Source organism: Monopterus albus, unplaced genomic scaffold (assembly GCF_001952655.1).
Source record: "Monopterus albus unplaced genomic scaffold, M_albus_1.0 scaffold23.1, whole genome shotgun sequence".
In the NCBI taxonomy this organism is placed as follows: domain Eukaryota; kingdom Metazoa; phylum Chordata; class Actinopteri; order Synbranchiformes; family Synbranchidae; genus Monopterus; species Monopterus albus.
Genome location: NW_018127903.1, coordinates 3,363,946 through 3,386,929, shown reverse-complemented (window position 1 = coordinate 3,386,929; position 22,984 = coordinate 3,363,946). Strand labels below are relative to the sequence as shown.

Here is a 22,984-nt window from a genome sequence, read left to right as displayed (position 1 = left end):
GATAACTGAAATAAAGGGGAAATATTGTGTTGTTCCAGCTTTCTGAATGACTATAGTCGTGTTCAAATCTGTTTCACTGTCGGTCGCGGTTTAAGTGGGTTCTCTGGCCATCCGGTTTAAGATTTTTGGCACGGCAAGGCTTCCGTTCGCACTCGGTGCTATAGCAGGATAAAGTCTCTCGTTCATTTGCTCACAATTTAACTATTTCAGACGGATGTGTGCATCACGAAGGTTTGTGAATACCAAACAATGTTTCGTCAAACATATGACATATCGAAGGTTTAGTATGTATGATCGTAAATCCGCCTTTATGAAACGAAAACCTAACGATTGGTTGTTAGCTATTGAGCTAGCCAGCCTTTGCTATCAGAGCTAACTCCCGCAGGGCTAATTTTAGCTAATTTGGTATAAATTATATTGGTACGTTGCTCTACCTAACGTAAGGGATGGTTTCGCGATTCATCTTTGTTGTATTGAACTCAGTCTGTAGTTTCTCTATCTTTATTTAGTCAGCCATGTCGTCGGAAATCCTGAAAAAGCGAAAGTCGAAGGTCCTCCGCAGTGAAGCAGGGATACCGGAGATGAAGCGAGGTCGCGGAGAAGGAGAACAGCAGGTAAAGATAGGACGTCCCCACGAGGGAACAAAGTTGTGTATTAAGTGAATTAGAACATATTCCAAAACGTTACAAAATGTAAAGATCTCTAAATCGAATTGTACAAAGTTTCTGGTTTTATAAAACACCATCTTATTCCAAGCTCAACAGCCAATAAAGCAATTACAACCTTAGAAATGATCAGAGTTGAATTAGCTTCTATTTGTCAGTCTCAGTAAAAATGTCTCTTTTAGAAGCTTTTGCAGCATTTGTCATGTGGTTTTGAGATATTCGACATCCGTTGTGTCCTATTTGCTTTGGACTAACATCACTAAAAATTCTGCAGTTAAATCAGTTGTGTTCGAGTTAAATGCCCTTATGTAACTGAAACTGTAATCACTTTTCGATGAATGCACCATGTGATCAATACTAGGTTGGATGTGCCTTGTATATATTTACACACTGTATTCTTAATAAAGAAGTACTAATTTGAAATAACGAAGGTATATTTTATCAACAGGAGTGCTATATAATGTATATAATAACAAAGCATTATTATTTTAGGAGGCACGCACATATAGTGAGGAAGTGGAGTTGGATGGCCGGGACCCTGAGCAGGACTTTCTTCAGTACAAAGAGTCATGTGAGAATTTGGCTAAACTCCTGAATGATATCCAGGACCTTAAAGCCAACGGAGCCAAGGAAGGGGTAAGAATCTTACTTTTAAGATACACATCCAAACAATTATGTCTTTAAGGACTGAAGTTATTGTCAGTAATAATGTAGCCACATTACATAATGGTTAAAATCATCATGTTGATGTACTGGATTGGTACTGTAGAAACAAGTACATCCTCCCACAGCAGAAACTTTACATTTACAGTTTTTAGTATTGGTAAAAGTAATACACCACAACATTGTGTATTTGTTCCTAGATAAAGTTGGTTCTGTGTCTCCACCATAATAATGAAATATAATTAGTTGTATCTGTTCTCAGTGTGCTGAGGTGGAGCAGAGACGTCTGCAGAGCTGCATCCACTTCATGAACCTGAAAAAACTTAATCGTCTGGCTCATATGCGACTAAAGAAAAGCAGAGACCAGACACATGAGGTAACCTCCGTTCAACTCTTAAATATTGCTCTGTGCTTATGAGATATTAAGGGAGATACCTGCTTAGGTTAAGTTCACCCTATTTGTTCGTTTTCTGACAAAGTGCTCCTCAGTTTCCTTTTGTGATGATCAAGAAAAAAAAGTTGAATTGAGCTCTTGCTTCTAACTGCAGTAGCTGCCACTGTCACCAGTTCTTAGTAGTTGTTTCTATAGAATCCTGCTTTTGATTCTTGTCATATTGTTTAGTGTGCATTTATTTCAGGGTTACCTGTGTAGTGTTTGTAAACTAACTTTAACCACTGTGTTTTTTGCCTTCACTCAGGCAAAACAGAAAGTGGATGTGCTGCACCTTCAGTTACAGAACCTTCTCTATGAAGTTATGCATCTTCAAAAGGAGATCAGCAAGTGTCTGGAGTTCAAGTTAGTAGGGATTTATCACCAATTTCATGGTTCCATTCAGGCCTTGTTTTTGTGTGTGTATTTTTCTGTGTTTTATTAAATGACCAACAATTTGGAACACTAAAGAGAGAAATGGATGTTGTCACAGTGGTAGTTAACTTCTCTTTTCTCTGTCCCAGGTCTAAGCATGAGGAGATAGACTTGGTGTCTGAGGAGGAGTTTTACCAGGGGGCGCCACAAGAGATTTCCAGGCCTCAGCTCACAAAGACTGATCCCCACCAACTCACACTGGCACGACTGGACTGGGAGCTTGAGCAGAGGAAGCGGTACAAAAACCTGCATAGAACCATTTGTGGCAGGCTGTAAGAAAACAGAGCAGTTGTTAAAAGTTTGTTTGAATGCAGGTTGGCAGAGAAATACAAGGAGTCTCAGGCCACAAAAGAGAAGATCCAGAAGAGCATTGAGGTGAAAAAGGAATATCTGAGAAGCTTACAGCCAGGACTGCATGCCATCATGCAGGTATAACAACACTGGCAGGGTTGCCATATTGATCGTTTGAACTTTTATAGGACCATTACCAATGTATTAGCAGCTTGGAGCACTGATTTTGCTAAGTGTTTTAAAAATGCATATTTAATATTTGTCTTACTAAATGTTTTGTTTATTTGTGTATCATTGCTCTCTAACAACCTAAGAATATTTTCCCTTTGTTGGGGTCAAGGTCTGCTGTACAACCAGTGGGCACAATATATGGATCCTCTGAATAATTATGATTAATGCTCCATCTTCTTTGACAGGCATCTCTCCCAGTGCAGGAGTACTTGTCCATGCCTTTTGAACAGACTCAGAAACAAACAGAGATTGCCCGCCATCTCCCTCCACCTCTGTATGTCCTGTTTGTTCAAGCCAATGCTTATGGCCAGGCCTGTGGTAAGTAATCAGTAGAGAATATCTTATTTCTTCATGTGGTGCAAGCCTTGATTGCCAGTGTTTTATACTTGCATTTATTTCAGACAAGAACCTGAATGTGTCCATTAGTGGTGATGTGGATGAGGCCAAGGCCTTGTCCAAGCCTCCAGAAGATTCCCAAGGTACAAACAGCTCTTTACATCCCTGTGATCAGATGTACATTGTGCACATATTCATTTTTCAGTTGTTTTATATTTCAATACATTGTGTTTGTACATTCTGAAGAAAAGAAACATGAAACCATTTCTTCTGTATCATCCAGATGATGAGAGTGATTCAGATGCAGAGGAGGAGCAAGAGAAAACGGTGAGTTTCAGGGCTGGCTTTACTGCAAAACACACACCCTCAGGTTCAGTGATTTTTTTTTAACATACCCATCTCTGCACCAGACATACAAAACCGCTGCTGTAGCTGTCAGTCATCATGGTATGGTGGGCTGGGGAGCAGCAGCTATCGATAACTTCTTGCATCTCTGAGTGCCAACAGAGGGATTCAGAGAAATACTGTATTTGACAAGACTGGCTAGGTGTCTGTAACCTGAGCCCACCTTGCGTGTGCACACCCCACACCAGACCAGTGATGGTTTTTCATTTCATGTCCTGTTTCTCCTGCCTCTGCTTTTCTCAAAAGAGGAGAAGGCCAACTACCGGTGGCCAGCTGGATGACAAAAGACGGGAGATGCTGAAAAGGCACCCTCTGTCCCTCTGCTTGGACCTCAAGTGTAAAGGTAACGCTACATGCTTCACATATGTGTCTGCCCAAAATGTTTTCTGCATGGCGAAATATTCCCTGTCTTTACACAGCATTTTTATGCCCAAATATTTAGTTCATCTGTGTTGTACAGTAACTCTGTGCTTATCAGCATGTGAAAGAAAGCAAGCAAGAGCCACTGTACTATGATGACATGACAACACTTGACCACCATGCTCCCCCTGCTGGTTATAAGAGGAATAGCAACAGATTATAGGGAGATCTGCATTGCAGGCGTAATTCTACCTAAAGGGGGGGAGTGGGGTGGGGATGTAGAGAGGTGAGAGACACTTACAGCATCGTGGGTCCACAGCACCTACAACACATTGTAAGCATATTTTCTTTTCATTGGCCTTTCTCTGATTTCTGCTTTTATTTCTAGTGCCCTTGCTCTCCCCAGTCATGCTCACTGCTGCCAACTGCAGCAGCCAGTTTACTGCAGCATAAGCAAAAATTGAGTAGTGTAGTTGTCTGTGAGTGATACTATGTCACTAAGTTTGTGCTGACTGCAGACAGTGGAACATGAAAGACGACCACCAGCGTAGTACGTGTGTTGCTAGCTGCTGTCCTGACCGAGAGAGTACTGAATGAAGCTAGTAATGGATTAGTTCATGATCATGTGTTCTCTATCTTGTCTCCGCAGATAGCAGCACCCTCCACCTCTTCTTCTACTACCTGATGAATCTGAATATTATGACAGTCAAGACCAAGGTGTCCACTTCCACAGACCTCAACACAGCCACTAGCGCAGAGTGCGTGTGCAAGTACTTGTAACATGTTCACATTACAGCAGAAAACGGCTTTTGCATGCTCCTCAATTGTTGTTGTGTACGTGGTGCACAGCGCAGGTTCTGTGCAGACTTTAACCCCTTCTGTGCTGACCTTTGTGTGCGTAGTCAATCACTGTTTCACCCTGGCTTCACCTATAGAATCCCAGGTTACAGTATGTAACTATCATTTCTGAATTTTCCCAAACTGTACAATATGATGATCCTCATGTTTTGATCAGATAGACAGGCAGCCTGTTTAGCTAGCAAACAAGTGCTGCTACCAGGACTGTTTATAAAAAAACATGGTCTGATTCTCTAAAACGTAACATTGGTCATCTCCAACTAGCAACATTAGCACCGTAGCTGCACCATTTTGTACAGTGCCCCCTGGAAATTCTGTGTGAGTTTTGCCACGGAACGCACAGCACAAGTCCCTCCTTTTTACGCTGTAATGTACCTTTAAGCATTCATCTCATTCTTTCTGTCCTTGAAAGCAAAGTTTAAGAATTTCCTTTTTATTAGCAGGAACCTGCTGAAATCGGACACTCTGCTCAGCTGCCTTTATGCCAACGACCAGGGACGGGAAACACCCAATCCAGCTAATCGCTACCAGTTTGATAAAGTCGGGTGAGGATGTCAAGTAAAGTAACTACGAAGACCAAATTATATCGTTGAATTGAACAAATCCTAAGTAGAATGAACACCTCATTTTCTTTTAGGATTGTTTCCTTTGCTGATTATGTGGAGGAGCTGGGCCACCCCTATATGTGGGTCCAGAGTCTCGGAGGACTACATTTTCCCAGTGACACATCAGAGGTGTGTATGTTGAAAACAAATATTATCTTAGTATTGCATTGTTTCTGTTTGTTACAGCCATATCATATTGGTATGTGTATGTTTTCACAGGTTGTACATGTGGGCAGTTCTCTCAGTGCCAGTTACATGGAGAGCACCATGAAGCTGCTGAGGAGTAGAGTGCAGTCCCGCTTAGCTTTGCACAAACAGTTTGCCTCTTTAGGTACGTTATTTGTTAACAGCTTTTCACATGAAAGACTCCTGATGAACAGACTGTAAATTGTGACCGATCGTTTGTTCTCCTGGCCTCAGAGCACAGCATTATCCCGGTCTCTAGTGAGTGTCAGCACCTCTTTCCTGCCAAGGTTATCTCCTGTTTAGCTCGCTGGACCACCACAACTTACCAGGAGTACATGGTACACAAGCACACACATCCAGATATTTAGAATCACATCTACTGAAGGTATTCATCTAAATACACCTGATGAGGCACATCTCACTGATATTTCTCTTCCTTTCAAGGAACTTGCATATACATGTCATGTGACCAGTGCTGGGCTGGCAAAGGAGACTGATCTGTACTTTATGGGAGTGATCGAAAGAGGCACAGGTAAATGCTATCACTGACAACAGAATTGACTGTTACTAATAATTTGGTTTGAATATTTCTGAGAATCTGTCTCTTCCTCTCAGCTCGTCTCCAGGCAGCAGTGGTGCTGAGTCCTCGTTACCCAGAGATCTCTCCTCTTTTTTCCCTCTCTCTCAGCTGGAAGGGAGAGCGCAGTGGACGCACCGATGACAACCTTCGAGTATGAACTTTTATAGTAATGGTCATTTGTGTCCCAGAAGCTTGTGCTCTATTACTGTGTAAGCGCAAGCTCGTTTGTCTAGTCCCTTTACTGACAACACATCTGAAATTTCTTTTTTTTTTTTTTTTTAGGCCATGGAGTCCTAAGTCAACGTGTTCAAAAATGAGCTACAGGGACCATGTCCAGGACACCAGCTCCTGACCAATCAGATTGCACGTCTGTGTGTGTGCCTGGATGTGTATTTGGAGACTGAAGGTCAAGATGACGGTGTGGAGGGACCACGAGAGTTCCCCCGTGAAAAGATGTGCTTGCGGACTGTCAGGTACAAGTTCACAGAAGGAAGTTAGTCAACATTTTACACACATATGGTCAGAGACACGCTGAATGAGTTCACCTCTGATGTCTCTACCTTTTTTAATTTCAGAGGTCCAAATCGTCTGAAGCCATTCAAGTACAACCATCCTCAGGGTTTCTTCAGTCATCGCTAAGCCTGAATATATGATTCTCCTGCTGTACTTTGCAACTAAGCCAAGTTTCCTTTGTGACTGACACACGAAGTTGTACTTTTGTACCAGTTTGAAAATAAAAACATGTTATTTTCTTGAATGTGTGTATATCTGGTCTCTTTATGGCTCTGCTGTGTCCAGGCTTTGTTGTTCACTCAGTGTTCCTGTTTTATGCCTCTGCATTCTGCTTCACCCTTGTCTCTGTGCTGCTCCATTATAGGTGTTGTCTGCACCAGCTGATTATTATGCCATTGTGGTTTAGTGCTGGAGTTTGCTGAGTCATTTCCACAGATAATCAGGCCCATGGAAAATTATGTTTGGGGTACATCCCAGGTCACTTTTATGCTCGCTCATTGATCCGAGTCCCTTCCATCTTAACACTGAAAAGATACAAGAGAGGGAAATGTGGATGCATATATGAGAGACTTGATATGTGTTCAGAGTGTATTGTCAACAGCTACCCTTTGACCACTTACCCTTACCTGATTTATCATCCTGGCTGCTGTAATAGAAGCAACATGGGTTTTTATTTAGGATTCTCTTAGAGTAATCCTTGATAGAATACCTAATGACTTGCTAGCTGCAGACTATAGAAGTGTTTGTGCCACAAGTATTTCTTTTTTTCTTGAACAGTAAATCCACTAGAACAACCTAATCCAGAGTTTAGCGATTTATGGATAGGGATGTACAGTATGTAATTAGAAAGATGAGACTACTTTGTGACAAGGTCATTGGTGGCGATTGCTATATTAAATGTGAGTCAATTTTCTGTTGGTGCTAAAGAGCACAGCAGGCAGTTTTATTGATGTGTATTTGTCACAAGATATAAAAAATGTAGATGCAGCCTAGGATGCATTCTGACTAAAGGTTATTTATTGGAAAAGAGGACAAGATCTCATCTGTTTCATTTGATTCTCAAAGGACAAAATGACAGATTGAGATTGGAAAGCTATAAAACATACCCGTAAGAAGCATAAACAAAATGAAGCTCGTTTGACATAGCTGCTGCCATTTTCCAAGAATGGCTTCACAATTGTTCAGTGTGAGTGGTCAATTAGGACTAATGTAATTTCGCCTGCAGTTAAGTTGATTACTTCATTAGAAAGTAAAATTCCAGAATACAAAACTGCTATAAAACAGCCAGTACACTAAAATGCACAGTGACAAATTAAAATCATTTGTAACGTCATACTGTGTTTTATGATGTAGTTGTTGGTCCCATTAATAAAATATCAGATGCAAAGAGGTTGAATTTAGAAGGGTTATGATGTTAAGACAACTCTGAAATTATGCCAGGAGAGACCTCCTTCCACCGTCGGCCAATGCGTGTCTGATGTCAGCTCTGTATCCATAAAAAAGAGGTTGCTCAGTGGCTTAAATTCGACTGTTGCTGATTTTTAGTAGACATGGACTCCGATGAGTGGGCTGTACTCATGAATAATTCCTATTTAAAAAATGTTTGCTGCACCTTTGAAAGATTGTAAAAATCTGTGAATAACTTGAATGTGACCCACAAGGGCAGGTATTTCCTGTTAACTTTTCATTATTTCAAAAGTAAAGACTTGTTCTTTATGGATCTTAAGTCAACTCATGATACTAAACCTATTACCGATGATTATGGTAATTATGAATTATTAATCATGAGATAACTAGGTGACTTAAAGGGACTGCTGTAGTGTGTGAGCTTTCCTTTTGCAGTGAGGCAGAGTTGGGAAAGAGAACTGGGTCTATTCTGTGCAGGCAAACAACACTGCTCCTGATTTATACATGAACATGGTCTGTGGGACATGAAGAAGGGTGCGGTGGCTGCTGTGGGTGGTACAGCTCCCTCTCTCCTTAGCCGCAATGCAGTGCAGCTACTCGCATTATCACCTTTTGTCTGCACAGTTTTATTACTATACTGTTGACGCTCAACTTAAGGTCAGTGTGCTATAGATTTGCAGCGTAAACAGGTTAAGAAAACCTTCCCAAAAGACTCTTAAGTTTGGTTTTTCATTCTTTATTCATCTGTTTCATATTGCATATTCTCAGCAGTTTTTACATAGCACAGTCATCATTGTCCTAACGTTGCAGACCAGAAGAGTAAGACACTTCAGTTCACCCATCAGGAGAAAGCTGCATTAAGGTGCACAACAAGCAAAATTCAAGTCTTTCTTACTGATGTATCTGTAAATATAATCTAGACATTTGTACCTTTTTAAATATAGATTTTTAGGCTCAGTATCTGTCACAATCTTTAGCTTGACATTGCTTTGACATCTCTGCCAATGAAGGCTTGTACATCAGGGCCCTGCATTCCCTATCAGTGGGATTCGATTTAAATGCACTTGTTATTAAGGGCAGTCGTCACAATAAAATAAAGTTTAGAGCATTCTGCATTCACTACAGTCATACAGTACATCATAAGCTTCAGGAGTGTGTAATGGCCATACTTAGGGAGCAGGGGGGTTATTTGCTACAGAAATCACTATTGCTTACCTTTACCTGTTTTGTTTTGGACACTAATGTGCCTACCTGAACAGCTGGATGCATCCAGCCTGTCTGCCCTGCTCTCCCTTCCCTCACATATGGTTCTCTGACCTCTCTACCTCCTCTTCCCCTCCTCACACCCTGAAACACACTTTTTCAGTCCTACTTCTTGGCCTTCTCCTCCTTGCTCTCCTTTGAATTGGTGCCAGAAGATTTCTCTGCTTTCTCTCCACCCTTCACCTCCTTGCTCTCTTCTTTACTAGTTTCCTTTTTCTCTGGCTTCTTCTCCTCTTTCTTCTCTGTTTTTTCAGGCTCATCTTTAGGTGCAGGCTTTTCCTCGGGCTTCTTCTCCTCCTTCTTTCCCTCTGATTTCTCAGGCTCTGTTTTTTGGGTGGGCTTTGCCTCGGACTCAGCTTTCTCTGATTTAGGAACAGAGGGCTTCTCTTCCTTTTTAGGCTCAGTCTTAGGAGCAGGTTTGTCCTCTGAGGGCGTGCTGGGAGCAGCAGGTTTCAAAGTGTCATCCTTCTTTGGCACTTCATCTGCTTTGCTCTCCGTCTTTGTATCAGGTGTGTCCGCCTTCTTTGCTTTGCTCTCTGGCTCTTTCTCTTTGGGCTCCTGCTCTTTCTCCTTCTTCTCCTCCTTCACAGGCTGCTCTTTCTCCTTCTTCTCCTCCTTCACAAGCTGCTCTTTCTCCTTCTTCTCCTCCTTCACAGGCTGCTCTTTCTCCTTCTTCTCCTCCTTCACGGGCTGCTCTTTCTCCTTCTCCTCCTCCTTCACAGGCTGAGGCTTCTCCTCTTTCTTCTCCTCTTTAGGGGTGTCTTTGGCAGTGGCTGGCTTGGCCTTCTCTTTCTCTGGAGACTTTGGTTCAGGGGTCTTGGGAGGAGGGGATTTAGATTCAGGAGATTTGCTGGGTGGAGATTTTGACACGGGTGACTTTGACTCATCTCCTGCAGGGGACTTGACTGCAGGTGATTTTGGCATTGGGGATTTGGCTGCTGGTGATTTAGATTCTGGTGATTTTTGTGGAGATTTGGACTCAGGTGATTTGACAACAGGAGATTTAGGTTGAGGGGACTTGGACTGAGGGGAACTTGAAGGAGGAGATAAGGCCTTTTCTGGAGATTTAGACTTTTCTTCCTCACCTGCCTCCGCTTCCTCTCCCTTCTCCTCTCCTTCCTCCTCCTTCTCTTGCTCTTCTTTGCCTTCTTCCTCCTCTTCTTTGGTTTCCTTTTCTTCCTCTCCTGCTTCTTCTTTCTTATCCTCCTCTTCCTCCTCATCTGCCTCTTCTGTCACCTCTGTCACCTGGGTCTCATCTGTCTGTTCCTCCACAATGACAGTGTCTGAGATCTCCTCACCTTTCACTTTTAAGTGGGCAGTGATTCTGCCTTCCAGGTAGGGGTATGGACCACCTCCTGACACATAACGTTTCTCCTCTCCCTCCAGTAGTTTCCTGTTTTAAAGACAAAAGCACAGTCAAGTCATAATGTCAATAACTCTTTTACATCAGGATGTGCGGTTTTAAACCCTGACCAACCTATAAGCAGCAATCTCAATATCCAGAGCCATCTTCACATTCAGCAGGTCCTGATAGTCTTTCAGTTGGCTGGCCATCTCCCATTTGGTGGTTTTCAGCTCACTGTCCAGCTGATTGATGGTCTCCTGTGAAATAAAGGCCTCCCAAGTCAAATATCATTCTGATGGTATGAAAAGATATGTGAAATGAATTAATGAATGCTTGTGCTGATGTCCTGCCTGTAGTGAGTTGAGGTCATCGTGATGTCTGTCTTCACTCTCTATACGCTGCCTCTCCAGTGACTCCTTGGTTCCTCGGAGAGTCTCCAGCTCAATGGTGCGGCTCTGCAACTGACGGCGGTATTCTGCAATCTCTTCTTGTGTCCCACGAATTGCATCCTGGTTAGACCTGGCAGCTTCTGACAGACGATCTACACGCACTAAATAAATTGCAGACAAAAGAAAAGAAAACATTTAAGTATCATTGTTAATGTTAAGACATTTTGCTGTGTCACACCACTGATCGGCCTGTGTCCCAAAACTGAGAAATTCAGGCTTCTTAGTCCACTGCAATACACTGGCCTTTTTCCCTATGACATTTGGCCTGTCTTCTGTACAGAAGGCCTTAGAGAGCAGACAGTCACTACTGGGAGCCTGAATAACCTTGACAGTGTTCACCTGTCAGTCAGCAGTCTGACTCAGCTCCTCATCCAAGCATAAATGAACCATTGCTACAGTCAGCTGGACACCACGCAAGGAAGGTCATTCTATTTGCACCTTGTATTGGCTGTATCAAGTCAGCATGTAAATGTACAGCAGGTCTGTAGACCATTTGGGGGCGGCTGTGGCTCAGGAGGTAGAGCGGGTCGTTTCCTAACCGGAGGATTAGTGGTTCGATTCCCGGCTTGTCCAGTCGAGGTGTCCTTGATTAGCGGTTCGATTCCCGGCTTGTCCAGTCGAGCTGTCCTTGAACCCCCAGTTGCTCCCGGTGATGTCACCGGTGTGTGAGTGCTTGGGAGTGCGAATGGGTGAATGGCCGAATAATGTGAAAGCACTTTGAGTGTGCTGTAAAAGCATAGAAAGGGCGCTATACAAGTATAAGACCATTTACCATTAACTTGTGTTGAGCATGGAACTGCTGTTAACAACTGTTTAATCAGTTTGTATAATGTCATAAAGTTCACTTCTGATCGTCTGTCTGAAACATGCAGGATACTTCTACATTCTTAGAAAACCACAGCTGTCTGACAGATGACTGATAAAGCATCAGCTGAGTGATGAAGCATCACCACCTGACCTGTATGCCTGCTAGGAGCAGTGACCTTGAAACGACTATTCTGTTTGTGGAGGTTCAGGTTTAGGCAAGATCTATCACCGCAACAGAGACACACAGAGCACATGGGGCGCAAGCAAGAGCACAACCACTGTTGCCTACAGTGAGAGTGTAAATTCATCACTTTTCTCTCTGTGTGCCTTGAGTAAAAATTGTCATTCTGCACACCAACAGAAAGGCACTCCATCAAAACAGGAGGTCAAAATTACATTTTGATCGTTGCACATTTGGTTATCTGCGTTTACTTCGTCTTTTAAAGTTTGCAGTGTGGTAGTATAGCAGCTATCTGTTAGTCAGCAAAAATCTTCAAGTCAAGGATGTGTATGTGTTGACACTACCATGACAACATGTAACTGACCCAGCCTTGCAACCGTGGTTATCCTCGAGAAAGATAATGAAAGATGCTGTTCATTCGTCAGCTTATGCATAACTCTATGGCTAAGAAGGCTATAGCCAACATTCATGTCAGTCTCAGTGGTGTGACTTTAGACTTCAGCACCATGGACAGAGAACAACAACAACTTTATGCACCAAAAAGCTCCAATATACGATTTAAAGTTTTAAAAACTTTTCCGTATTTTTCCTTTTGACCCAACTCACCTTTGAACCATTCTTCAGCGTGCGTCGCGCTCTTGAATGCGTGACTGTCCAGCTGCGAGCGGATTTCTCGCAGCGCGCTGGTTACGTCCGCTTTGAGTGGCTCTGGCATATCAAAGCTCACCTGCGCGCCCTGAATCTGTGCTAGGAGCTCCGCCACTTCTTCCTCGTGGTTCTTCCTTAGAAAAGCTGCCTCATCCTCCAGGGCACGGAGCTTCTTGTCCAGCTCCTGCCGCGCTAGCCGGCACTCTTCAACATACTTCTTCATGGCGCGAGCGGCAGCTTGCAACTCTTCCCGGTTCCGCGCCTCGTCTTCCAGCCTGTCTCGTAGGTGCTGGATGTCCTCCTCTAAGTGCTCGTGCTCCAGAGCCGCGCGAGCCTTCTCACCTGTCAGCTGCTGCAGAAGACCCCTCAGGTCACACAGCTCACGCTCGTAGTGCTCTCCAACCACGGTGCGCCCGGCCTGGCTTTGCCGCAGTGCTGTCGCTTCAGCCTCCAGGTTGCGGTTGTGCATCTCCAAGCTCCGCACCTTGTCAATGTAGCCTGCAAACCGATCGTTCAGAGCCTGCAGAATCTCTTTCTCGGTCCTCCGCGTCATGTCACCGTTGAAGGTCTCCAAGCTGTCGACGGAGGACGGCATGCTGTAGGTGAGACGGCGGCGCTGGGAGTGAAATCCGCTGGAGGAGGCGGAGGCAGGCCGAGCCTTGCGGTACGAGGCCGGACCGAAGAAGTGGTGCTCTACCGTGAAACTCATGCTGGCCAGACCAGAGGAGAACTGACTGCTGTAGGAGGGGGAACGTCGGGCTTATATAGGAGGGAGGGAAAAGGCAGTAGTCAGCACCAGGACACACTTCATTTAAAGAGATACAGTATGTTCTCCTTAGGAATGTAAGCGTTGTGGTCCCTTGTTTATAAGTTGTATTTCACTATGTGTTAATGAGGTGGAGGAGTTTTTTAATGAAGCAAAACCTATAGGTTTTATAACATATAAACTATTTTAAAGCATCACTTTACACTTTCTTTCAAGGTGTTTTGTGCATAAAGCACCTTGGTATAATATTGTGTGTCTGTATGTGTTAAGCCATGAGTCACTTTAGGCCTGTATGTTAATTGCCCTGGTAAATTATAAAAATTTTCAAGGGAAAATGAAAAAATGAACCCTTTTTTTAAACTTATGCTGTGGGTAAAATCTATGAATTGATTATGCGGGTGTGCAGTGTGTGGATGGCCCCTGTAGCTTCACTACTGCAGTGTGAGTTTGCAAATCCACGCCAGCCCCCCTGGGACTCAACTCAGCTGCTGGGCCACTGACAGATGCTCTCTCTCTCACACTTTCTCACTACATACATGTTTGTTTCTGAAGAGTGAATAATGTCCAAATGTATAGATGTGGTTGCTAGTCAAGCATAACATGTTACAGCACTGACATCAAAACAAAAAAAACTGCAGCAGCAACAGTAACTTTATAGTGCACGTACAAGGATGCACACTGAGCAGCGATGATACAGCATTCACAAACCTGATCTGCCTCTGCTGATATAAAGGGATGCCTGTTCTGAAAGGAGGACCAACTTAGAAGAGCACATACAGCACCTATTGATTACTCACACCCAGGGTGAGTGAGTTTATTGTGAATACCTTACAGGAGCAAGGAGAATGGAGAATATTTCCCTTTTCCCTGAGATGTATGCTCAAGAATAGATGGATGAATGTGCAGTGACTATGAGCCATTTTTCATTGATATGAACATGTCAGCTCGGTGACATCAAGGGGATTGCCTACCACGAACAACTTGTACATAACAGTGACAAACTGTCCATCAGTAGTCTGTGAAATAACCAAATTTAGGCAGTTGTCAGCTTCTCAACATGAACACAATCTGCACTCCAGAGCTGCCATGGGAGAATTCCACTAAAATTTTCACACGACCTTTCTTGCCATGTGATGGACAGTGAAAGCCAGTGGAGGTGGGAGGCTCTTGCTATGTAATGACATTGTCCTTGAAGGGCTAGATGGAGAGACAGAGGCTGAGTGAGACAGAGACAGAGCTGAAAAATAGCAGGATCGATGCAAAGGAACCTGTCAGAAAAATGTGAAACCCATCCCAGAGGATTTAAGATGTGAAGAGCAGAATCAAAGATATTATCTGTGTACATTTGTGTGTACATGCCTACGAAACTGGAAGCGTGAGTGTATGCTGTGGAGCAGTGAATACCAAGACTTATTTTGTTTTATAGTGGTAGACTATATTTAGAGCTTTCGATGATTTGAGACTATGATGCTGTGATAAAGGCAGACAATGAAGGTTGCAGACAACAGGGAACAAGAAGATGCACTGATGGAAGGATGGTAGAGACAGGGATGAGAGGAGGTGTGGAACTGGGTGAGAAAAAGGTCACCTTGGGAGGGACAACTGGAAATATGGCTGTCTGGCAGTCTCAAGGATGACTCAGCTGTAATACAGTTAAGTCACTTGTTTTAAACCTGCAAGTGTGTGTGCTTGTGATTGAGAGAGTATAACACTGTGGTCAATGCAGCTTTTTTAATGAGTAGACAGCCATTACATAAAGAGTGAAAGTAAATACATTAAAGTCATGTAATTATGAGGTTTGTCTGCACCATACAGTCTGTGGTCTGCATGTTCATTTTGAATGTTATAAAGTTAATGACCAGAGTTAGAATAATTATCACTTCACATTTTGATGGATGCAAGAGATTTAATGATTGAACTTTCCAGAAGACAACTGAGAGGGGCTCTGTCATAGCATCCCCTGGTGGACAGTAGCAGACTGTCGGTGTGATTTCCAAATCGTCCACTGGGGGCAACACTGCATGTTTAACTACTTCCTGTGTTGCTCACGTGACAACCGAGGGAAACGTTCAAACTGCATAATCGTCTTTTTTTATATACATATATAAAACTGTCATTTAATGTCTAATAAAATATACCACACACTTTCTTTATTTGATAAATGGGTCCAGGAAAACAACAACTTGGTAAACAAGTGGAAGGTACGTTAATATAGAAGTTTATTGTCTCTTTTAAAGCGGTTAAGGTTAGCTAGCTTCCACAACATTGCAAAATAATGTTAACGTTACTGTAATTTATTATACTGTTCAGGTGTAACGTTAGGCTAATCCTTGTCAACTTAAAATGTATATCGGTGGCATCTAATAACATGCTTCAGATCACTGTGTTTGTGGAATTTGCACTGTCTTCCACTGTTGTGTTTTATATTTTGTTTTAGCTGAATATTAAGTACCACACTTGAGTAACCACTGGTTACTGCCTAATGTAGAAACCATTGTGTTACATGCTGCTCATGTTATCAGTTTTCACTTCATGTTTCAGCAGCAGGAAGGAGGGGGAGACACCTTGAGCCGAGACCAGAGCCAGACCCATCTAAAATGGTGTACCTCTGAGTTTGAGACACTTCTAAGGAAAATCCAAGGTGCTCAATTTCCTTCATCATACAAAGTCCACATTTTGTGAAGTTGTTGAATCTGACTCTTACATTTATATATAATCATTTTTCTCCATGTCTTTGTCCTGCAGGTGTTCCTCCTCTTGCTGATCACACTCAGTTGGAGGTGTCAGTGGTATACAATGCCTGTGTGTGCTTTACTGCCCAGTCTCAGTTCACAGAAGCTGAACTGCTCCTTAAACAAGCCACAGAGAGAGGTAAGTTTTTACTGTGAAACAATGATAAAACCCTAGATGGAGATGACACAGGAACTAATGCCATACATCTTAGTTTGAAGCTGTGCACAGCTCTGACTTTTACTGCCTGCTGTTTTCCCTTGCAGCTCTACAGATGGCAGGAAATTTTCCTGTTGCTTCAGACCCTCCTGTGTTGTGGAGAACAGTTCTCAAATCAGTGGAAAACACAGCTTTGAATTCCTGCGTGTTGTACCTTCTCTGTCTGCAGTGGGCGATATGGCTGGCCACTTGCCAGTTGAAAATGATAGAGGAATTCCAGGTAAGATCCTGTTTCTAGGCTGAGTATAGAGGCAATCCCAGCTGACATTGGTGAGAAGCGGGGTACACACAGGCCAGGCCAGTCTGTCACAGGGCTGACATGTACACAAACAATTACATCCCTCTGCCATCAGACTCCTAAACAGCTGGAGTTTATTACCAGGAAATACGTCATGTACTGTCGACCTGTACTGTTTACATTCTCAGTTTGCACATGCATAATTGCACATGCACTGACTACTGCACATACAGCTCCCATGTAGTATACATTCTCTTATTATATTCTTATATATTTTTATTATATCTCTTCATTTGTTGCTTTAAAGTGCCTTAGATTTTGTGTTACTTATTTATCTACTTTATGTTTTGTTTGTATTGTGTGGCATTCATGTGGACGGCAAAGTAAGAATTTCATTGTACAGGGAAACGCGTTTCCGTACTGTGTATATGATAATAAACACTTTGACTTTGACTTCACTCACACACTCTGACTCCTACGGGCTAGAACCTTCTTGCTGTGAGGCGACAGCACTAACCACTGCACCATGCCGCCTTACCGTATATACAGTATCTTTGAATTAAAATGGTATTTTACCCATCATGTAGGTCTTCATGCTTTGCTGTAACCTTCCTTTTGATCTGACTACCCTTTGATACTTTTGAGATAAATGTCTTACACCAACTGCTATCAAGTGTTAGTCTCCAATCCCACAGAGTTTAAATATGTTTTTGTTTGTTTCTTTGAAGAAAAACTGAAGAAATGCAGACTTTCTTCAGAACAATTCAAGTGCAGTATTACCCTATATCTGTGATCCAGGAAGAGCTGACTTCTCTTGTTGAGACACTGCCTGATGGAGTTTGGGATGACAGGAGGAGCAAGGCAAGGGGAAAGTCCTTTGACATTTCACTGTTGGTGATGGAACCAAGAAGGCTTGTTGAATTATTGCAGATTTGCACTTCCATTGCTCAAGGTCAGCTACATTCATGGCATTTGTAAATGCACATTGAAAAACCTGATACAGTTTGTTGTGAGCGCACTCAAATATTGTATAAAGCTTAAGCATTGAGTTAAAGTTTTGATTTCTTTCCTGTGCATTCTAAATATGGTTCACCTTGGTGTAGATAGTTCACCAAGGTTCATAAAATCTGCAAACATTTTTATTTTTATTTTTTAATTCACACACAGAAGTATGAGTTGATTCATGAACTGGATCCCCTTGTTTGGAGTGCAGAGTAAATTAATCCTGTGTTTTGTTGTGCTCTGTATGTTTCATTAAGGTGCAGAAAGGTTGAGTGAGGGCCATAGTTCAGAAGCTCTGTCTGGCCTCCAGATAGCATCTTCCCTACCAGCTCCCAGAATTCTAGTCGCATACACTCACTTCCTGTCAGGCTCCTGTCTTGCACACATGGTACTCATTCAGACTACTCATACAAACAGAAGTTTAGTATGTATCATGCATGGGCCTAAGACGTTGTAACACGTGTTTCCAGAGCCGCCCTCAGATGGCACTGCAGTGTTACAGGAAGGCCCTGGAGACTGACTTCAGATGTGTATGTGCTCTGTACCAGAGCATGCTCATCTACAGACAACTGGGTAACACACAGGCTGAGATACAGGCTCTTCACTTACTGCACTCAGTGAGTAACACACATACACAGTACAGATCCATACATACATACGAACAGATGAGAAAAAAAGGGTTCCAGTTGCTTGTAAAATTAGTGTAATCTTTTATCTTGCAAAGAAATTATTTTTATTCTTAAAAAGTAGTTCCTGCAAAAAAATTTAGTTTTGAACACGGACACATATTTGCTTAAGTGTGGATCTGAATTTTGAAATATGAAACCTCTCTTGTGCCACAGACCAGGATGTTGCCCTCTGCTACAGAGCCTGCTCTGGCCTGTACCCATCTCCTCTCCCCATCTTCACTGCTCCGTAGCCAGTCACTGAGCAGCCTGCTCTCAGTTCCTTCTGCCCTTTCTGTCCTTCACAATCTGGCCCTGAAGTGTGTGCTCCATGGGAGGTGAGAGGACTAGCATAGAGCTCAGAGTCTCTGTCACTTTCTTTTACTGGTACCTGAACACTTTTAAAAACCATAATATGTAGTGCACATTGTTAAATGAGTGTGGTTGCTGTTCCTACAGGGTGTCTGAGGGTGTGGAACATTATCTGGACCTGCTGGCTGCTTTTCATTCAGAAGATCACCAGGTAATAAGAGTGAAAACACTCAGAGACACTTAAGACATGCAAGCCAGTAAGCTCTTGATACACGACTGTGCATGTTACAAGCTAATTTATGAAATGTCAGAATGTCTTGACCCAGTGAGGAATACAGTATGAACATATTAACTAACATCTCTTTGCTGTACATCTCTCTCTCAGGTCCATGCTGAAGTCCCACCCCTCCCCAGGTTGACTGAGCTTTACCTAGAGGCTGGCACTGCCTTGCTCATGGCCCAGCGACCTGCAGATTGCATGGCGTTATGCGATGAAGTCATCAGCACGACACTGGAATTGCTACCAGAGAAGCTCATATTAGAAGAGCTAGAGCAGAGGAATGAGATCAGGGATGTGAGTGTGGAGGGTGAGGATAGGGTGGCGATGCTGCTCTGGACCGGGGCTGCCTACCTCCTGCAGGGTCACTGCCAGACTCACCTGAAAGACTGGAAACAAGCTGTGATTCACTACACAAGGTCTGTGTGTTTATTTCCATCATAAAGTTTATGTTAGTATATAAACACACAAGACTGTGTTCTGCATTACAGGTGTATCAACCTGCTGATGAAGGTGTGGTTTAAAAAAAGAGGTGAGTGCCATTCTGACTTTTTCATACTTAGGAGAGAAACTTCCATTTTTACACAACCTGTAGCTACATTGTGCATGTTATTCTTTTGATTACAGGATTCCAACCACAGATTCCCAGTGCAGACATGATTGTGAAAGAGGGAACATATTTGTCTGTCCTCCAGAAACTGAAAGGGCTTTCACTAGCTGGTAGGGGCATCAGCTTCACCCAGACAGACCAGCTGAAAGAGGCACTGAGAGACCTCCAGCTCAGCCTGCAGGCATTCCCAGGTATACACACACAGCATATTTTTGACACTAGATTATTGCAGTCCCTGTAACAGCTTGATCATACAGTTAAGGTCTGTCATAGGCAGACACTTTAGGCTGACACTTAGGTATTACTAACTACATGCTAGTTACTTTTTTTTTTTAAAGTAGCTCAAAGTTTAAATAAACAGTTTTTCCAGTGTGACAACACAGTGTAATTTAAATCTTATTCCTTGAATAAACAGAGTATGATATGATATTGAATGTGTATTCAGACCAAAGGCCCTGTAATTCTGAATTTGAAAACAATGTCTGTCCATTTGTTTAGTGCTAGTCTGTTGGTAATGACAGTACCATTAAGGGGTCTTAATGAAAGTGGAACTCATTTTCCTCACATCATCTCTGCTCTTTAATGTGAAGCAGCTGGTTAAAAAAAATGTGAAACCTGAACTGTAACTATGATCTTCAACTATAAGACTTTGATGTTTTTACACACAGCACCTATAGTATATTCTTTTCATGCATGAGCCAGGAGCTGTAGGTGCCTGCATGAATTCACCGCAGGACTGTAGTAAGTGTGTACTGGGTGATCCCTTATTAGAACCCATCATCATGCTGTATGTGCTGTCTCAGAGTGTGTGGGTGCCGGGCTGTGGTGTGGTGAAGTGCTGTGGAGGCTTGGCAGGAGACGCATGGCAGCAGCTCACTGGGAAAAAACCTGGACGTTCAGTGCACAGTCCTCATTAGAGTAAGACACTATCATTCTGTCATTCACTGTCTTCCCTACATTTGTGGTTTTTATGGTGCAGTATGTCATACAGTGTACACTTCAGCCCTGACTAATCTCACAAAAACAACAGATTCACCTATTGTAAAGATTTCAACTGTTGATAGTTGTCGCTGTTTAAGTTGCTGCAAATGAAGCATCTTGTATGTTAATATTAATTCACTTCACTTTTACTGGTATGAAGGGGAAATGGCATCATATGGTTGCTTGAACTCAAATACTGTACATATTTAAATAGTGTAAAAGTTAGGCAACAAAGAGGGACTACAATGGCAATACTGGTTTGATTTTGATCCAGATGGCCATGTATAGATGTGCTTTTTTTTCCTAAAATTTGCTAACAAGTGGTTACTCGGAATACATTTTAAATTCATTCACATATGAACTGCAGTTTGTCTCAGTTGGATCTATGTACAGCCTGTGTATGTGTTGATTTAACATAGGCCTAAACATGATTTTTTCCCCCCCAAAAATAATATTTAATAGTAGTTCAATAAGTGTTTTGTTGTTTTAGTTAGAGCACATTCACTATAATATAATATTAGTGTCCTTCTGATTTTCTGTTTGACTTTTCTGTTGCAGAAGTCTTCCTGTGTACCTACAAGAACCTCAGTCTGGCCCTTCGTTGGACTCCACCGAGCTGCGCCACAGAATACAGGAACTTGGTCCTATCTAGTTACCCTGGAGAGGGACAAAAGAAGAATGCCCTATCACTTACTGAACAGGATCGCCTTTCTCCGGCCTGTGAAGTGGAACCCATACTCACAACATACATGTTGACTTAATGGGACAGTAAAAAAATATTCGAAGGATTGATATGTTTGAGGCTGCTAAACAATGTGGTTGGTAAATCTGGCAGGTATTTTATGACTGTAATGATACTGTAATGTTGCTTGCTCACTGAGGGTAAACTGGCTTTTAGGGGGCTGTGCTTGCGTTAGATGTCATCAAGACTTTCTTTAATAACTGATTAAGCAAATAAGAATATAGTACAGTACTATTTAGGAAGAAACTATACTGCTGCTCTGAAATGAAAATGTTTATACAGGGTTTGTATGGGTTTTTCCTATAAATAAAACTCGCAGATTAATTTCTCCAGGTATTTGCCTATATGTTGTTATTTGCAGGGGTAAACGGACCGATTTCATGTTTTTACGATTCTTCAATATCAACGCGGTAAACGTTAATTGGATGACAGAATTTTGGGTAAGAGACCAATAAGAGAAGGGTTGATACAAATGGAAACAGCCCACAAAATTTTAATTGGCTAAAGTTCCACAACGCTTTAGCTGACGACAGACTTCAATTTCATTCATTGGCTGTCCAATGTATCCGAGAGCTTCCACCCAATCCTAATGAAGGATGCGTCCAGCTCATGGTATAATTGTAAAGAAAGCACGGAAACGACTGCTTTTTCGTGTGAAATCACAGGAGGTTGAGTAACGAGAACAGATTAAGCTTATAAAGATTTAGCTAGAATTTATTTATTGATCATAATCCAGGTGGACGACCATGGCCTCGGGAGGGGAGTAAGTAGAAACAGCGTTTAGTCTGATCAAAAGGTTTTTTTTTTTAAACAATGGCTATCAGCAAAAGCCCTTTAAATGGCTAACGTCAGCTCAGAATACGCTAGTTTATCAAAGTTAGCTCGATTGCTAATGTATTACTGAGTTTGCTAACACGAGCTAATGGGGTCAGTTATTTCAACCTCGGCAATTTTGTCCTTTGGTTGGAAAACCTGATAATGAGGGTTGGATATTATCCGACAAATTGTTGGCACTTGTTAAACTGTTGTCATCCATACGGCTGTTGTTAGTCTATTAACAATATTGAGTTAACGTTAGCCAGCTGTATGACAGCGACTTGACAAAGCGCCGTCATTGCTGTCGTGTTTGAAGGCTAACGCTAGCTTAATAACACTGACAAGGCCAAAGCAGTCTACCGTCATAGCGACAAGTTGGCCTATCCACCGGTTAATGGCCTATGTTTAAACCGGGCGTCAAATTGCAAATGGAGGAAATTTAAATATACTCAGCAAATTGTACATACTTTGGCAAAACACTAGCAGTTTTACGAAAGATAACACTTTTCATCCAGGTATTTAACTTCGTGGCTAGATGTCGATAGCCACTCGACATAGTGCACCGAAGCTAGCAGGCTAACAAGTTGACTGTTCATTCTAAATGATCGACAATTTACTTGGGCTCTGTTTCGCTGTTAGCTAAACAGTTGTGAAATAACGCATCTTAATAATATTTCGTTACCACTGATGTTGGCAACTAATGTATTTAAAGTCGTAGTAAATTTGTAACGTTAGTCTGACTGAGGGGCAGCCAAGCTAGCGAGCGAAAAGTTTTTTCTAATTCTTTTGCTGTGTCATCTGGGCTCGCTAGTTCGCCAGACGTTTAGCTTAAATGCTAGCATTAGCATGCTAGCAAAATGAAAGATACTATAAAACCGGTCCAAGAGTTTTCTAGAAACATGGTTTTGGCAAACTTATTATTATTATTATTATTATTATTATTATTATTATTATTATAGGGGTGTATA

General features: G+C 42.3%; 4 protein-coding genes across 5 annotated transcripts in view; 3 read left to right on the top strand and 1 right to left on the bottom strand.

Annotated features, from left to right (window-relative positions):
• Window positions 1–96: 96 nt before the first annotated feature.
• thoc5 (THO complex 5) lies at window positions 97–6,802 on the top strand. Its single transcript, XM_020594361.1, has 20 exons — window positions 97–231; window positions 510–614; window positions 1,158–1,301; window positions 1,591–1,704; window positions 2,027–2,124; window positions 2,283–2,429; window positions 2,508–2,622; window positions 2,901–3,033; window positions 3,117–3,194; window positions 3,335–3,378; window positions 3,703–3,799; window positions 4,466–4,574; window positions 5,115–5,219; window positions 5,312–5,408; window positions 5,499–5,610; window positions 5,700–5,803; window positions 5,910–5,997; window positions 6,081–6,196; window positions 6,328–6,518; window positions 6,621–6,802. The coding sequence occupies exons 2-19, from the start codon at window positions 516–518 to the stop codon at window positions 6,340–6,342; spliced, it is 1,815 nt and encodes a 604-aa protein (XP_020450017.1). The 5' UTR covers window positions 97–231; window positions 510–515; the 3' UTR covers window positions 6,343–6,518; window positions 6,621–6,802.
• Window positions 6,803–8,688: 1,886 nt separating this feature from the next.
• Window positions 8,689–13,402, bottom strand: LOC109957016 (neurofilament medium polypeptide). Its single transcript, XM_020594585.1, has 4 exons — window positions 12,617–13,402; window positions 10,924–11,123; window positions 10,706–10,830; window positions 8,689–10,621 (listed from the first exon to the last, which is right to left on the bottom strand). Exons 1-4 carry the CDS (start codon window positions 13,365–13,367, stop codon window positions 9,334–9,336), a joined length of 2,364 nt encoding a protein of 787 aa, XP_020450241.1. The 5' UTR covers window positions 13,368–13,402; the 3' UTR covers window positions 8,689–9,333.
• Window positions 13,403–15,434: 2,032 nt separating this feature from the next.
• fancg (FA complementation group G) lies at window positions 15,435–21,358 on the top strand. 2 transcript variants are annotated; one of them, XM_020594420.1, is made up of 14 exons: window positions 15,435–15,625; window positions 15,969–16,065; window positions 16,170–16,295; window positions 16,421–16,593; window positions 17,410–17,563; window positions 17,871–18,001; window positions 18,084–18,230; window positions 18,456–18,616; window positions 18,738–18,801; window positions 18,976–19,286; window positions 19,359–19,399; window positions 19,495–19,668; window positions 20,281–20,395; window positions 21,017–21,358. In XM_020594420.1, exons 1-14 carry the CDS (start codon window positions 15,545–15,547, stop codon window positions 21,108–21,110), a joined length of 1,869 nt encoding a protein of 622 aa, XP_020450076.1. In that variant the 5' UTR covers window positions 15,435–15,544; the 3' UTR covers window positions 21,111–21,358. The 2 variants fall into 2 exon arrangements, with proteins under 2 accessions (XP_020450076.1, XP_020450075.1); XM_020594419.1 differs by having other exon boundaries at window positions 15,966–16,065.
• Window positions 21,359–21,770: 412 nt separating this feature from the next.
• vcp (valosin containing protein) overlaps window positions 21,771–22,984 on the top strand; it is a 19,553-nt gene continuing 18,339 nt past the window's right edge. The window contains exon 1 of the mRNA XM_020594421.1: window positions 21,771–21,963. Coding sequence (XP_020450077.1) covers window positions 21,947–21,963 — 17 coding nt within the window. The 5' untranslated portion in view covers window positions 21,771–21,946. The remainder of the gene's footprint in view (window positions 21,964–22,984) is intronic.

Excerpts from the sequence above, each read along its gene's own strand:
- thoc5 (XM_020594361.1), top strand. The coding sequence starts at position 516 with ATGTCGTCGGAAATCCTGAAAAAGCGAAAGTCGAAGGTCCTCCGCAGT. Across the intron at positions 615-1,157 it reads GCGGAGAAGGAGAACAGCAG|GAGGCACGCACATATAGTGA; the intron begins GTAAAGATAGGA and ends TTATTATTTTAG. Across the intron at positions 2,430-2,507 it reads GAGCTTGAGCAGAGGAAGCG|GTTGGCAGAGAAATACAAGG; the intron begins GTACAAAAACCT and ends GTTTGAATGCAG.
- fancg (XM_020594419.1), top strand. The coding sequence starts at position 15,545 with ATGTCTAATAAAATATACCACACACTTTCTTTATTTGATAAATGGGTC. Across the intron at positions 15,626-15,965 it reads ACTTGGTAAACAAGTGGAAG|CAGCAGGAAGGAGGGGGAGA; the intron begins GTACGTTAATAT and ends TTCATGTTTCAG. Across the intron at positions 19,669-20,280 it reads CAGCCTGCAGGCATTCCCAG|AGTGTGTGGGTGCCGGGCTG; the intron begins GTATACACACAC and ends GTGCTGTCTCAG.
- LOC109957016 (XM_020594585.1), bottom strand. The coding sequence starts at position 13,367 with ATGAGTTTCACGGTAGAGCACCACTTCTTCGGTCCGGCCTCGTACCGC. Across the intron at positions 11,124-12,616 it reads CGCTGAAGAATGGTTCAAAG|TGCGTGTAGATCGTCTGTCA; the intron begins GTGAGTTGGGTC and ends CAATTTATTTAG. Across the intron at positions 10,622-10,705 it reads ATTGAGATTGCTGCTTATAG|GAAACTACTGGAGGGAGAGG; the intron begins GTTGGTCAGGGT and ends TCTTTAAAACAG.